Genomic DNA, 17167 nt, shown 5'->3' on the forward strand with positions numbered 1-17167 from the left:
AGTCAACTCTGAGAACTATGAGAAGTATTTTGCTTACTGAAAACACTGAAAAATATGGTACAATATTCTGTACTTAGTGAGATCATTTGAAGAAGATTGAAATGCTTAAGAAAAGAATTATTGATGTTTTCATATTTTCTTTTTCCTACCATGAAGCTCTTTATTGAACCTTATATTTCTTGTTGAAGATGTATGTTTCAGTAAATTATGTACTATAATTGAAAATCTGATTTTAAAAATGTGTGCATTTCATGTTTAATTTTGTAAACACTGTTATATTTTATTCTAAAATACATATTTATAAACAATTTTCCATTATGTACACCAGTTTTTAATATTAGTTTCAAAAAACTAATATATTTTTACATGTGTTGTAAAATTCAAATTTTGGTGTTGTGATTATGGTGTGTGCTCCTAAGTTACTTTGGGAAGTTGTCTTCTAGACAGACATTACCTATCTGTCTTTTCAAGTTCTATTTCTGGTGATTTTAATCTGTAATGTTTCCAATTTTATATTTAAAAACTATATATGTATGTTATTAATAGCTGTGTATTAATTTATTGTATCTTTTAACAGTTTAGATTTTTGTTTCCTACAGCCCTCTTTAGAATTTCAATAAAGCAATAAAAATGGCTTTGTATGAAACTCAGGATAGAAAAGATTACATGAAAAACATGTTGCATACTGACTAATATTTCATTTCCCTTTCTTTTCTGCTATACACATCACACTGTTGTAAAAAACAAAAAGCCTGCGAACAAAGCAGTAACACTTGTTGACAGCATGGTGCACAGTCTTCCCTGGGAATCTTTATTGTCTATCATTTTAAATACCAATTGGCATTGCAATGTCAGTTTTTTAATGCCATCTCTGTTTAGTCTGTATAGACCCATTTAAGAAGCATCATAAACCATATTCCAGAACTGTGAACAAAAACATACCTATCAAATCCGTGTATTGTAAGATTACTTTTTGGATTTAAATCACAACTTGCTTTTTCTGAATACAGCTTTATATCACAATGTCTAATGATAAATTTTATAAGGAAGACACATTAAACTACTCTTGCTGTATTAATATGATGATTCTGAACACATAAACATAGAGTACATGATGTTAATGTTGATTTTAGGAATAGCCAAGACATATTTTAGAATGAAGAATATATTTATTCAAATTTACTTAGTATTTTAGTCATAAAGGTAGCCCTTGAGTTATGACCACAATGGAGCCTGGAATTTTACTTGTAAGTCATTGAGGTTGAAAGTAGAGTCACAATGAGACTTGACTGAATTTTACAACCATTTTAGGGAGAGCCATAAAGCAAATTACTACAATGTTAAACAAATCATGTGGTTAAGCAAATCTATTCTTTCAATTATCTCTTTTCAGAAATGTCACAAATTGTGGTCATCTGTGTATATAAAACTGCAACAAGTCCTAAATGCAAGCTAAGAGACAAGCACCCGAAATGTGATCATGTGACCATGGGAGGAATGTGGCAGTTGTAATTTTGAGGACAAGATGTAAATAGCTTTTTTAAAGGGAAAAAAAATAGGAAATCCAGGAAACCTCAGACCTATCAGCCTGACCTCAATACCAGGACAGATTCTGGAAAAAATAATCAAGCAATGAATTTGCGAACACCTAGAAGCAAACAAAGTAATAGCCAAAAGCCAACATGGATTTGTCAAAAACAGATCATGCCAGACTAATCTTACTGCATTCTTTGATAATGTGACAAAATTAGTGGACCAGAGGAATTCTTCTTCCGGTTGTTGAGAGCGACGGATGTGTTTTGTCCGCCCTGCGCTCTCTTGGTGGGCTCCCCTCGGCTGGGGGCGGGGGCACAGGGTGCCTTGAAGGGGCACCCTGCCTTATGGGCTGCTCGCTGGGGGTCCCCTGGATCGGCAGCGGCCCCAGGGGGGTCCCCGGCATTGCCCCAGGAGCCGAGAAGCGAAAGGGGGTGCGTGACGGAGCCTTCATGCTCCCGCGCGCTTTCGTGTCGAGGCAGCTGGATGATCTTGACAATTTGAAGGCTACAGCTGCAGTGCGGTGAGATGGGAACCCTCCCCAATTCTCCCTTTGATATTTAAATGAAAGATTGTCAGCTTTCTAAAACACTTTCAATCCCCTCCTGGGAAGTGTGATTGGAGGGAGGGGGATTCCCCCCCCCCCGGAAAAGCGGCTTTGGACTTATCTCCTCTCTCGGAGGAGAGAGAGAGAGTTTTAAAAGGAATCACACTCGTTATAAGCAAGCAAATGAATGTTTTATTGCAATTGTGAAAGAAAAGTGAATCATCTGACTTCTTTAAAAACTTTGAAAACTTTTGGCTTGTTGCTTTCTGATCCCCGATGTTGGCGAAGCAAGATGCCACACTTCCGTCATCTTTATGCTCTTTGAAATTTGACTCCTCCTATGAAAATTGCTGGCATTGTACTTTTGCCTCTGTGACTCTCAGAAATATCTCTTGCTACATAGTATCTTGGATTTGGAATAACTGATTTAATTGACTGGATTTGAACTATAGAAAAGGTCTCTATTCCTGTCTGGACTGCCTGCCTCGTGGTCTCTCTTGGTTGTGACTTTCCACAGTCGCCATCTCTTTGTATGGCCATAGACACCTCTGAGTTTTTTTTTTTAATAATGGCTCCGAAGAAACCACCACCTGGGAAACCAGGCTTTGCTGGTTCTGCTCCAACATCTTCAACATCCAGTCCAATTGGACAACAGTCACTAACATCGTTTCTACAACCTAAAGCCCCTGAGGAGGAATCAGTAACTCATCAGCTGCTTCAAAAGATCTTAAAGGGGCAGGATGAACTGAAAAACCAACTGAGAGAAATGAATGAACAGCTCAGAGAAAACCAAAACCAAATGGCACAAAACAGAAGTTCTGGAGGAGGGAACGGCTGAGATGAGGGGGGCGGTGAGGGGGGTCCAGAGAGGAAATTTAGAACTTGAGAACCACATGATAAAAATGGAATTTGAAAGGATGTCTTTTTTCCTTAGATTTCAAAACATAATTGAGACTGACAATGAAGACTTGAGGGAGATCATGACAAAAATGTTAGCTGAATATATTAAAAAAGACAAACAGCAGTTAGGATGGGATATTGACCTGGTTTATAGAGTTAACTCAGCTTATGCTAGAACACAAGGACAGAGAGATAGCCATCCTGAAACAAATCCCGAAGAAAGTAAGAGATAAAAGGAAAAAATATGCACTATTAGCAAAAAAAATATTTGATAAAGGATTCTGGTTTTGGTGGCTTCTGCCAGAAGGTATGCTGATTTTCTGGGAGGGCAGTAGAGTTAGAATTAATACAACTATGGAGGCGGAGGCCTTCATGGAAAAAAACAAAGCCCTCCTAGATAAAGCGGAAGACACTACACAAGATATGGGAGGTGCCTAGGCTTTGCTGGCAGGCGGGGGGAGGAGGCAACAATGAGAAAACTCAGATCACAGAAGTAAGTTAGAAAAATAGTGCAATTGCTGATATAATGAATCTTTTTGTTTGATACAAAGTAAATGATTGAAATTATTGAAAGATACAATGTAAAAATAAGCTGTCAAAATCTAGTTAAGGAATAACATCTTGTTTATCATTATGTAAAAGTTATGAGAATTGGGGGGAATACCATTTCCTGCACAATGTAGCTGTCAAAATTTGTAACCATACCCATCACCCTTTTCCTTAAAATTTTGTAAAACTAATAAAAAATTTTTTTCAAAAAAATAATAATTAGTGGATCATAGTTTACTTGGACTTCAGTAAGGCTTTTGATAAGGTAGACCATTACCTACTACTAGATAAAGTAGAAGAATGTGGGTTAGACAGCATCACCACCAGATGGATTCGTAACTGGCTGACCAATCGCATTCAACATGTAGTCCTCAATGGAACTGCATCTACATGGAGGGAAGTATGCAGTGGAGTACCCCAAGGCTCTGTTTTAGGCCCAGTACTCTTCAACATCTTCATCAATGATTTGGATGAGGGAATAAATGGGGAACTCATCAAATTTGCAGATGACACCAAGCTGGCAGGAATAGCCAACACTCCAGAAGATAGGCTTAAGATACAGAAGGATCTTGACAAACTTGAACGTTGGGCACTATCTAATAAAATGAAATTCAATGGTGAAAAGAGTAAGGTTCTACATTTAGGCAACAAAAACGGAATGCACAGGTACAGTATAGGTGATACCTTACTCAGTAGTAGTAACTGTGAAAGGGATCTTGGAGTCCTAGTGGACAACCATTTAAATATGAGCCAGCAGTGTGCAGCAGCTGCCAAAAAAGCCAACACAGTTCTAGGCTGCATCAACAGAGGGATAGAATCAAGATCACGTGAAGTGTTAATACCACTTTATAATGCCTTGGTAAGGCCACACTTGGAATACTGCATTCAGTTCTGGTCGCCACAATGTAAAAAAGATGTGGAGACTCTAGAAAGAGTGCAGAGAAGAGCAACAAAGATGATTAGGGGACTGGAGACTAAAGCATATGAAGAACGGTTGCAGGAACTGGGTATGTCTAGCTTAAGAGAAAGGAGGACTAGGGGAGACATGATAGCATTGTTCCAATATCTCAGGGGTTGCCACAAGAAGAGGGAATCAAACTATTTTCCAAGGCACCTGAGGGTAGAACAAGAAGCAATGGGTGGAAACTAATCAAGGAGAGAAGCAACTTAGAACTGAGGAGAAATTTCCTGACGGTTAGAACAATTAATCAGTGGAACAGCTTGCCTCCAGAAGTTGTGAATGCCCCAACACTGGAAGTCTTTAAGAAGATGTTGGATAGCCATCTGTCTGAAACGGTATAGGGTTTCCTGCCTAGGCAGGGGGTTGGACTAGAAGACCTCCAAGGTCCCTTCCAACTCTACTATTGTATTGTATTAAATGTCCACCATAACTTCATACTATCATTAAGCAACTACCTGTAACAGCATTGCATTTCCTAAAAAAAAAATTCATCTACCAGTATATCACAGTTATTCTGCATGAAAGTATTTCACATAGATATGCATGTTACAGTAATATATTTATAATCCCCAAATTCGAATGTGCATTTGATTCCATTCCTGGTTTACTTTTTCCCCCTTTTACATGTGTATATACAGTATGTGTCTCTTTCTATATCAGTGATTCTCAACTTGTGGGTCAGGACCCCTTTTGGGGTCGAACGACCCTTTCATAGGAGTCGCCTAAGACCATTGAAAAACACATATTTTCAAAAAAAATATGGAAAACATAAAATAATCTTATTGTTGGGGCTCACCTCAACCTGAGGAACTGTATTAAAGAGTCGTGGCATTAGGAAGGTTGAGACCCACTGGTGTATATTAATATTACTGATATTATGTTTGTTAAGTAACAAAGACAAATAGGAATAACTATTATATTTAATAACTTTGGACATACCAGAAAATGTTTTATAGAGAGAGGAATTTGGCAAACAATTTTGCACCTGTTGCTCATGTGAGTGGTGCCGAGAGCACTTATGATGCTCACATGAATGGGGTCCTGAGCGCCCACGATGCTCACGGGATTGTGTGTGTGCATGCATATGCTCATACGCATGCACCAATCGGCCACTCACACCACCCAGTTGACAATAGGATGCAGCCTACAGGTTGGGGACCCCTGCGTTACATTAGATCAGTGCCTCTCAATTATTTTCTGTCATGCCCCCCCTAGGAAGAAGAAAACATTTCGCGCACCCCGTGCGACTGTAAATAGTATCATTTGTCTATAAAATTGTTATAAGTACACGTCTGCATAACGCGGTCCTCCGCGTCGGGCTGCTACTGGGGCTGCGCTGGGACAATCTCCAGTGATCGCGCCACGCTGCTCCCTCTCTCCAGCCGTAGAGTTGCTAGGCAACCGACGCCGTGTGGGACGCCGCTTGCGAGTGAGTCGGATAATCCAATCTGGACATCCAATATGACAGTCAAACGAGGTCGAACGAGCCCCCCTTTATGGAGCCTCGCGCCCCCCCTGGGGGGCGCGCCCCACTATTTGAGAAGCACTGCATTAGATTGTCCCACCTGATCAGAGAGGGAAGGTATGTTGCAGATCCAGCAACATACCTTCCCTTCTACAGTTATAGAATTCTGACTGGTAGATTCAGGAAGAGAGGTCTCTCTGCCAATGCCCCTGCCCTATGGAATATTCTCCCCTTGGTCAATAATACACAAAAAGTTCTCATGGTCCTAGAATTTGATCCTAAAATGGAATAAAAGTTAGGGGTGAAGCAGAATTTGCTTAATTTGAATAAATTCCCCATAAAATTTGGGTGAATTATATCAAATCTAATTTGAATAATTTGCTTTGGATCTCTTTGTTGATTTCATTTACAAATCACATCAATAAATTGAATGAAAAAGTAAGTTTGACTTCAAAACAGCCAATCTTTCTATGACTAATAACCCATTAAAATGTATTGATATGGCGGTAACTACTACAATTATTCAATCTGAATTGATGTCAATTCAATTCAGTTCAGTGAAAAGATACGACTGTACTAGCATAGGGATGGGCAAAAAATGTTTCATGCCTGCCCTGAGTATAATGCTGCAGTATGTTGTAATAGCAAGCATAGTGATTTTCAGTTTCATGATTTTCCACATACCTTTGCAAATATGAGGTGAAAAAAAAACAGGTCTGTTAATGTCCTGTGATATTTTAGTTTCCTGTTTGCCATTTAACTCTTACTTAATTTCCATCTTAAGCTTCCTGCTTAATGCTTTTGATAATACCACTCTCCCACTCTTTGTGGCTCTTTGTGGCAGGAACCACTCTTTGTGGCGCCTGTTTCCCAATGAAGACAAAGCTTGTATTTTTTTTTTAAAAAAAGCTAAAATATAGTTTCTTGCTCATGTTTGAAAGACAGCATATAATCACAATAAACATTAAACTGTATTCATTTTTGCATCAAATCTTAAAATGCCTTGCTGTCTACTACAGTGCCTGCACCTAAGGCAATGGCTAAAAGGAAATGCTTTCAACTACAGAAAATATTCTAAGAAATTATAAGTCTCCTTGAATTGTTCTTAAGCTCTTGCAATATTTGCTCGAATATAACTTACTTGATAGTTTTGTTTGCTGGTACTTCTGGTAGTTTCACTGTTATCATTCCATCTAGATTGGTCTTATCAATGAAAAGTGGTTGGGTGCGTAGTACGTCTGGAGCTGTCTTTGCTGTTACCCTGTGTTGCAGACCCCCAGCACTGTTCCCTCTATTGGTTAGCACAAAAGAATAGGATGTCTCAGGCTTCAGATTGATGATCAGTTTCTGGGTGGCTCGGCCATCCACTTCGACTGCCATTTTCCCATCATCATAAAGAATCTAACAAATGGGAATGTAATAAAAGTAGCAAAATGTTAATAATAACCTATAGGGATGTGTAGGAGAAGAGCAGTTTAGAAATAAAACTTGCCTTTGACAAAATGATTTTGAAGTTAGTTAAAAACTGTGTGGCAGAACAAACAGATTTTAAAATCTCAGAATTAAATGTATTGAATGGAATTTTGGGTGGAATGGTAACATCAAGGATGACTTAATATTCCCACTGGGGTTTAATGGATACAGCAACATCAGATGTACACATTCATTACACTTTCTGCCTTCAACTGTCCTTGGTTCTCAACTCCTTTCATTGCATGATATAACACAGGGGTTTCAAACTAATGTGTTACGGTGGTGTCATGTGATGTATTGGGACGTTTTCCCCATTTCACTAAACTGGGTGTGGGCATGGCTAGTGGGTGAAACATCCGGCCTGTGGGACTGAAATTTGACAGCCTTGATCTAACACAGTATTTCTCAACCTTGGCAACTTGAAGATGTTTGGACTTCAACTCCCAGAATTCCCCAGCCAGCGAATGCTGGCTGGGGAATTCTGGGAGTTGAAGTCTAGACATCTTCAAGTTGCCAAGGTTGTGAAACACTGATCTAACATATAGTTTCAATAAAAAGAAGTACAGTAGTATTCAGTTAACAACCAGTTAACAACTGTAGTTAGGACCAGATATTCCATTGGTATGACCCAGTTGGGTCATGTGATAACTTTGACTTAAGATGGCAGTTCTTGTTGCTGCCACGGGATATGGTCATCATGTGAGATATCACATTGCCATGGTTTGAGATTTTCTGCCAGCTTCCTGATTGATTTTGCTTGAATTGCAGCTGTGATGGCTGCAATTCAAGGAAGTAAGCAAGGCCTACCATACAGATTGATGAGTAGAAATCCAATGTAATTGCTCTCTATTCAGCTGGAACATGAGGGGATGGTATTCAAATTGCAAAAACTATTTTTTTCTTTATATGGAAAATATAGTATTACACTGATCTAAGAAATCTATTGATTGACTAATGAGAAAGTGGTAGATAGTTTTAGCTGAAATTGAGTCAAGGGGAAAGGGAAGAGTGAAGGAGGCCTTGAGGTGCTAGCTTTAATCACCTGGTATATGAGGCTGGTCATATAATCTACATTTGAAAAATCTGTTCCATTAGGAGTGATTTACTTTAGAGGTAACATTTTGTTAGTGATTACTTTCCTCTTATGAGACAATCCCCATGCTTCAGGAATTTATGGACTAAATCTATTTATTAGGTCTTTTGTTTGCTTCCCGAGACACATTTAGAATGATGGTTGATGACTTTAATGTTCATGTAAGACCTGATAATGATTTTCTGTATGCCAGATTTCTTCCTTTGAAACAGGTATGCTCTCTTTGTTCTGATTATCAAAGCACATGATATCAGACAATAAGGCTTTTGTCCAGTCTGGATATTTAATTTGCTTAATCCCTATATTTTAAACAATGCTATTGACACTGATCAACAAGCAGAATTCATCAATTATGCTGTCTTGAAAAGGAACATTATTGATGACATTATTAGTAATCCTTTAATTCATTTTAATATTTTATTATATCTGCATTAGGAAGCCATAGGTGGTACAGCATTGCCAGTCCAGAATCTCTTTTAGTCTGTTGTATTAAAAGGTTTCCACAATTTAAAATAGAAAGAATTAAGGAGAAACTTGGGGTACAGTAGTTTCAGAATATACACTCCTCTCTTATATCAGTGGGATTTGATAGTTAAATTCTTCAGAACTATTTCATACTAATCCAGGAATTACAATAATTATTAAACTGAATAACTGATGTAATTATCACCAATACTAGTAAAAGCTACATTTTGACTTATCTGTGCAAGAGCTAAAAAGCTTATTCTTTGTTTTCCTGGATATGCTGCTGGATTCCCACCTCAAATGGCATCAATGGAAGAAAAATGCATTATGCTGTGTTTATGCTTTCATTTGAAGCCCTGTCACGAGAACTGGAAGGCTCTAAATTCACCACAGCCAGGTTGTTTGTTGAAAATGCCTTGGGTAACCCACTAAAAAATCATTTTTGGAAAAGAGAAACCATTGTGTCTCTCCGGACAGAGGACAATTCATTGTATACTACTGTGTGAAAATGCAATACAGAAAAGAGCTAAAAACACTATATTACGGATGCTAATTTTTATTTATTTAGAAAATTTATATTTCGCACAAGGCGACTCAAGTTAGCTTACAAGAGTTTCATTACAGGTTGACAAGTAGGAAAGGCAGATTTTCAAAATATTGTTTAAAGCATAGTGATAATTTTGAAATATACTATAAAACCAGGAACAGAAAAAAATAATCAGAAATATTGGAGAATTAACACATTTTTTATTATACTAACAGAATGAAACAATAAGTTTTTTGATAATACTCTAAACAGCAGAAACTGTTTAGTTCAACATCACTAATGTTGATACATAAATGCATAATTAATTAACATCAACTGTCAACCAGGATCAATCAACTATCAACCTTGAAGAACTGCTGCAATGGTCTTCTGATTTTGAACTACATCAGAAGACCATGGCAGCAGTTCTTCAAGATTGATACTGAAAAGGATTTAATGCTAATAAATATCTGTTATTTAGTAGAGTGGGTCTGTAAATCATTTAATTAAGACATTTGTCCACTATAGGTCCTGTAACCCTTCAAGTCTTTTAGATTAACAACCACTTACTTTGAAAGGCAGGGCAGAATTGTAATTCTCTGGTATATCCCAAGAAAGAAGGACTGATGTTTTCATTACTGCTTTGACATGAAAATTTTTTGCAAACACTGCTGGAAAAGGAAGGGTAATATATTTAAAGTACATTTTGATTTTGGATCCCATCCCCTTTTCACCAGTCAACCTATTTCATTATATTCCTACCTGTTTTTAGAAACCACATTCCATTCTTACAAATGACATCTCAAAATAATTATATTTTCCTTACCTGCAATTATTATGTAGAAGTGAGCCAGACTTGTCTGATATGGAATAACTGAATTCTAGTGAATCCAAACACATGAAGATTTGCATACTTTACCTTCGCATCAGATGAATCTACTTATAAGATGGTTTTGAAAAATTGAAGCTATATTTAAAATATCGATATCCAAAGACTGAGATCCTTTTACAAGACAAGCCATAAGCAGACAAATCCTACCTTGATCCACAGGTAATGTCCTAAACTGGATACTGGGACTATATGGACCGGGCCCTTTGCTTGTATGTGCACGTATTTTTACATCGTATGTGGTATCTGGTTTTAGGCCTGAAAGTGTCATAATAGTATCAACAGGAGCAACAGGGATCTCTGTTTGTTGTTGGACCACATTGATATCTCTGTACTGTAGAGTGTATTTGGTGATTATACCATTTCTCTCAGATAAAATCGGTGGTTGCCAAGTTAGTTGGACAGAGGTCGAGGTGGCACTTTCTGAATGTAGATTTTGAGGAAATCCACTTGGTAGATCTTCTGGAATCAAAATTTCTTTTACCATTTCTTCCCCAAGGCCCACTTTATTTCTAGCTGAAAGCCTGAAGATGTAAGAAGTCCCTTTATGAATATCAGTAGCTGTGTAGTGGTCATCTTTATCAGTAAAATCCCGTGTCGTAAATGCATCCATGTCTTTGCGGCCAAACCTCAGGCGGTACCCTTGTAGGGGGCCATATGTATCGACAGGTGGGTGCCACTGAATTAGAGCCGTACCCATTTGTGTGTGGCTAATTACAAGCCGAGGTTTTCCTGGAACTAAAACATAACATTATTTTAGCACAGGATGTATCTGTAATAATTTTTTCTAAAATTTCTTATTAGATCTCTTTAAAAAACCCTTATGCAACAGACATACTATTTCTCTATTCTACCCTCATCCTCAAATATTAATTCAGATCTTGCAACACGTTAAGGACTTTATTATCTTTCTTTATTTCCTTTCTTCTAGTTCAGGGGTGTCAAACTGGCGGCCCATGGGCCAGTTGCATCACGCCCACCCCAACTCCGTGAATGGGAAAAAACTTCATGAAATATCACATGATGGCAACATGATGTGGCAAATTTGACATCCTAGTTTCTAATTATATAGAAAACAGTCATACAATGATCTCCATTGACCTGAAACCAAGCAATACATACAGTAATTGTGTATCTTTGTATATTAGGCTTATGGACTTTACTTTAATATAATCAATGCAAACAAACAGAATATGCAGGTAGTCCTTGTCTTACAACAGTTCATTTAGTGACTGTTCAAAGTTACAACAGCACTGAAAATGTGAATTATGACCATTTTTCATAGTTATGATGTTTGTAACATCCCCGTGATCATACGATCAAAATTCAGATGCTTGGGAGCTGGTTCATATTTATGACTGCTGCTGTGCCCTAAGTCACATGATCATCTTTTGTGACCTTCTAACAAGGAAAGTGAATGGGGAAGCCAGATTCACTTAACAACCGGGTTACCAACTTATCAACTGTAGGGATTCACTTAACATCTATGGCAAGAAAGGTCGTAAAATGGGGCAAAACTCAACAAATATTTCACTTAACAAGAGAAATTTTGAGCTCAATTGTGATAATTAGTAGAGGTCTATCTGTATTCCAGAGGATACATTTATATATTGAGAAGAATAAAAATCTGTACATAAAAGATATCTAAATCAGTGCTCATCATCTTAAAAACATGCGCTTGAAAAGACCTACTGTCTGCAGAACCCTAGTCAGCTTTATCAAACTAAAAGCAGAAATACAAGACAATTACAGAAAAGGTTCGTTTAAAAGGAGGAAAATTACATCCAAAATGGGGGCTGAATAGTAAGAAAAAAAGAAACTAGCGGCCTAATGAAATTTCACTAAAATGTTCTGATAATGAACTAAAAGCTCACTCTGCTGAATCAAGTGACACAGTGTCAGTATAAAAGCATAAAAATTCCATCATTAAATAAAAATCAAGAAATAAAATGCTAACACACATTCTCATTTTAACAATTTTTATATTTAATTTCAGACATAAAACTTCAAAGTATAGCTATTTGATGTATGGAAGTTTCACACACAAAATCTTCAAACTACAGCTATCAGTTAAATGAAAACAAAGTCAAAATCTTGTTAAGCAATTTATTCTTGCAGCACTGAAAAGAAAGCCAAATGAAAGAACTACTTTATATATTATACTTAGAAATGTAGAAATGCTTTTCATAGAAGAATAATTATTCTTTTCTAACATACAAAATTAATACAAAACTAAAGATTTTCCCACTAGATGTCCTTTGATAATTAATTGGCCATGAGATCTATGTGCAGACAAAATGCTGAATAAAGGTAAATAATAATGAATGAATACACAGCAGATGGAGAATGAAAGGGTAGTCTGTATATCAAGAAAAGTGGGAGGGGAGGGGAACAGCATTGTAAACCTAAAACTAATAGTTATGTTGTTTGAAAGAACAAACAGTATCAAAACATTAATTAGGCTTAATTAATACATGCTGTCTTAAATCCAAATGTTCATGAGTCCAATTCTCCATTTGCCTGCTGCCCCCTTTATTTTCAGTCTTATCTGTAGTTCTATAGTCTCTTTACGGATTTCTCTGCACTTTACAGAGATATTTTCCTTTCCATTTTATAGATATACTTTACCAAGTTTTTTATGGATTGGGTGAAGTAAAATAACTCTCCCATTTGTTCCTGACTTTAATGATTAATAATGTCAACTTGGAAATCACATAACAGTATCTTTATATCTCTACTCTTCTGGTCTTTATTTTTTGTTCCCAATATTTTTTCCAGACTCTATATTTCATTTTAGCAATCTCCCAGTTATACTTTCATGCACTGTAACTATGTAACTATGTGTCAGGTTTTCTATTTTCCCCAACTTGCTTGGGTATATCCAAAGTCCTGCATGCATCTAAACTCTAGAACAGTGTTTCTCAAAGTGGTCCGTACCGCCCCCTTGGGGGGCGTTAAAGAAGTGCAAGGGGGCGGTAGGAAGTTCCGCCTTACATGGGGGCATTGAACGTACAGAAGGGGGCGTTGAACAAATTCTATTTATTACTTGTTCTGCTGGACTCACACAGCAGTCATTGCGCGCGGCACGTGGGCAAACCTGCAACACCGATCGTTGCTGTTGGAAACATGGCTTTCATACGAGCGAATGTGCACTTCCTTAGTCAGTCTTGGGTCTAACATTGCGTCCCCAGTAGCGCAAGGAATAGAAAATTCAATAAAATCCCATAGAATGCTGATCAAATTTCTATGATATCCTATTCAAATTTCTATGGCTGTGCTACTGGGGGTCTAGTGTTTGCCGCGCGCAGTGTGAGTCAGCCTCCTTTCACTGCGCCAGGAATGGACGCTTCCCCAGTAGTAAAAAGTCATAGAGTTATGAATAGATTTCCATAGAAATATTGTAAAATTCTATTGATAACTCTATGGCTTTTTCCACCGGGATGATGATGTTGTTAATCGACGGATTTTCAAATTAATTGTACTATCAGCCATCCTAAGATAAGGTGAGTGTTTGACCATCTCTATGGTCGTTCTAACCGTTAGAACTATTGTTATTGATATAGAATTTAAATAAATATTTCGTATAAGTCGATGTACAAGATTACAACATCCGTGCTTCAATATCTTGTTATAAATTAATAGAGTTCAGTCATAAAGCTGGCCTATTGTTTCTGGGGCTCGTAACATAAAAGCTAAGCTGCTTGCAAACTAGGATATAGCAAGCACTTGCAAACATTCCTGTAACATAAAACGTCTTTTCTTGCAACTGCTTGCATAGCCACACGCAAACGTAAAAAATGCAACCACTTGCTTTTGGCAATGTAACATAAACCTCCAATCCCCTTGCAAAGCTGTTCGCAAATTTGCATGCAGCTGGAGGCGCTTGCAAAGTCACCTTTCTATGATTCATCGATGAGAATGAAGAAAAAGCCATAGAGTTATCAATGGAATTTCCTAATACTTCTATGACATCATGTTCATAGATTTACCGGTGAAAAATTTATTTACATGTAATACATTTTGCAATTTAATACATTTTGTATATTATACAATTAAATAATCTTTAGGGGACGGTGGCAAATCAAATTGTGTCTTAAGGGGGCGATGGTTAAAAAAAGTTTGAGAAACACTGCTCTAGAAGAAGTCAGGCATGGAAAAATCAAAATGAAAATCAATAATGCTTTAGTGTACATAATCAGCTAAGAACATTTTAGCACCTGGTTATCAGAAATGATCAAAGCAGTCAACATTCATTTTAAGGCTTCATAATGGAAAGGATCATCAAATAATACCTGCACCAGTAGTAGATACTAATCTAGGTTTGCTCCGTGCTCCATCTCCTTTGGTTGTATAGGCTGTCACAGTAAGGGAATAGGTCGTTTCTGGCTGTAATCCAGCTATGATCATCTCCTAAAATGATGCAATAAAAATATGGTATATCAATATATGGAATAGAGACCCTTCACAAGTTTTTCATCTTTCCAAAAGTTAAAATAACTTGCATTCAGTGCACAGAGCTTTCATGCTATCTGCAGAGATGACAAGCTTTTAGGAATATCAGAAGATGATACGAGTGGATAAAGCCAAAAGAAAGATAAATGTTCTGAGCAGCATGCCCTAAATATTTTTATAAGCATAAGATCAAGCATTGCTTATACTTAAAGGGCACAACATCACAACACATGTTCTTACTATTCGTTTTTATTACAGTGGAATGACTGTATTTGGGCTACAAAAATAAAATCAAACTTGACACAATAGTTGTGTTAGCCATTATTTACAAATCAGTCATACTACTATCTTTACAGAAAGGTTATGTATATTTTAAATTACAGAACCATGTTACATATAGATTGGGGTGCAAACTTAAGATGGCCGCAAGTGGCCTTGAACACCTTTATTGTAACCACTGGGAACTGTCTAATATTGTCGAAATCAGTGGTCTCTTTTCTTGCCATTTAAGATGATGACTATATGACAAGTATAACCTGAGCTTGAAAACTTATTTTTGCTGCTGCCATATTTATTGTTGCTGCTGTTATTGTTGTTGTTGTTGTTAATAATAATAATAATAATAATAATAATAATAATAATAATAATAATATCATTATTATTAATTTGCCTATCTCAGTTCTTGGACTTGATAAGTAGACAAAAATGCCAAATCCAGTCTAAACTCCTGGGTGATCATGTGAACAACAAAAATAATAACTTTAAAAATAATAAAATTAAAAAAAAATATTCAGATTTTAAAAAAGAAATTTATGAACCGGCCTGTATGTGCTATTATCAACTTGCCTACACTATTTTTTGCCCTCTAAAAAAACGGTTTTATGGTAATTTTGGTAATTTTTTTACATCAAAAAACTTTACGCCCTGGCAGCCTCTTGAGATGGAGCAGACTTGGAAACCACAATGTATACTAACACCAGTTTTATTGTAGGGCTATTGTAACAGAATCTGACAAGTATGAATGTGCTTCCCCTCCTCCCTGCTAGAGGGGGGTCAAGTCTGAGATAATTTCTCAAATTACATCTTTGCTTTGGATTCAGATTTCAGTTATTTGACTGTCTTGGATGTCGCTTGTGTTTCTCAAAGTTAGTCTCCCTGCCCATTACATGACTTGTCATAATTTATAAAATCTACGATTCCATGTACAGTTCCTAGGAATCAGCTTCACTGATCCAACAAATACAGGTAATCCTAGACATATGACTGTTACTGAGCTTTCCCATAACATTAAGCAGTGCTTTAATGAAAATTCATTCTGGGATAAATTTTTGAAGCACAGTCCTAGGCGAGATTTACTACTTTCAATAAATGTGTATATAACTTCAGACTTTAAAGGGTGACCCTGATTGTATTTGCTGAGAAGGGAACACTTTAGATTTCACTCTACAAAATTATGAAGCACAGCTTAATCAAAATTCTACATGTACCTCTCCACTTAAAACGGGTTGATTAGCGATCATGTCAAATTACCTGAAAAGGGGGATTTATTATCCAGATTTGAAGTTCCGATAGTTGGGTCTCCTTCATGCTTACATGACCAAACTCTGGATGCTCAGCAAAATGATCATTTGCAGTGTCCCAAGGTGGGACTGTGTTTTGTGATGGTTTTCCTGAAAAACTAGCACTTTTATTTTTCAGCAAAATCACACCCACAGCGGACCATTTTGCTTTATTATCACTGCATTCACTAAATGATGACACTAAATGATAAAATATCATTAAATATAATCTGAATATTTGATTTGGAAAAATAAATTATGGAAAATACATTAAGCTCTATATAGTTATTCAATAGAAAATCTAATAGGATTTATTAAGTGAGAACTAACTTGCAGCTTTTAAAATATTTTTTAAAAGGATGAAGATTAAAAAGAATCTGAAAGTGATTATATACTAGAAACAAGCCGATGATTCGTTTTACATGCTGAAATTAATTTTTGAAATGATACAAAGGACTTGAGCTAGTAAAATTTAAGCTTTCTAAAATTCCACTATTTTTATATGCTTAATATTCCACTGATCTTTAACAACTTATATTTGGTTTCATTAAAATGTATATGCTGTTTTATGTACTTTGTGCATGCATGTTCATTTTTATTTTCAATGCAGTATTACTCAGTTCTTCATGGCCAAAATTTCCACTAGTTTCTCCTTCTGAATAGTAAAAATTGGGGGAATTATAAACTTTAGCAATTTTGTTCTTTTTATGTAACATATTAATGGGCAGTTGTAGAAACTAGAACTAAACTAAAAT

General features: G+C 36.6%; 1 protein-coding gene across 5 annotated transcripts in view; it reads right to left on the reverse strand.

Moving 5' to 3' along the window:
- The window catches only part of PTPRD (protein tyrosine phosphatase receptor type D), a 1361199-nt gene that overhangs the window by 128859 nt on the left and 1215173 nt on the right, over positions 1–17167 (reverse strand). For 3 of the 5 annotated variants that reach the window (XM_081945773.1, XM_081945774.1, XM_081945776.1), the window contains 4 exons: positions 14694–14811; positions 10552–11139; positions 10083–10183; positions 7097–7356 (listed from right to left, as the gene is read on the reverse strand). In XM_081945773.1, the coding sequence (XP_081801899.1) occupies positions 7097–7356; positions 10083–10183; positions 10552–11139; positions 14694–14811 (1067 nt within the window). The remainder of the gene's footprint in view (positions 1–7096; positions 7357–10082; positions 10184–10551; positions 11140–14693; positions 14812–17167) is intronic. The other 2 variants (XM_081945775.1, XM_081945777.1) reach the window with 2 other exon arrangements.

The sequence above is a fragment of the Natrix helvetica genome (assembly GCF_964273705.1).
Source record: "Natrix helvetica genome assembly, chromosome: 2".
In the NCBI taxonomy this organism is placed as follows: Eukaryota; Metazoa; Chordata; class Lepidosauria; order Squamata; family Natricidae; genus Natrix; species Natrix helvetica.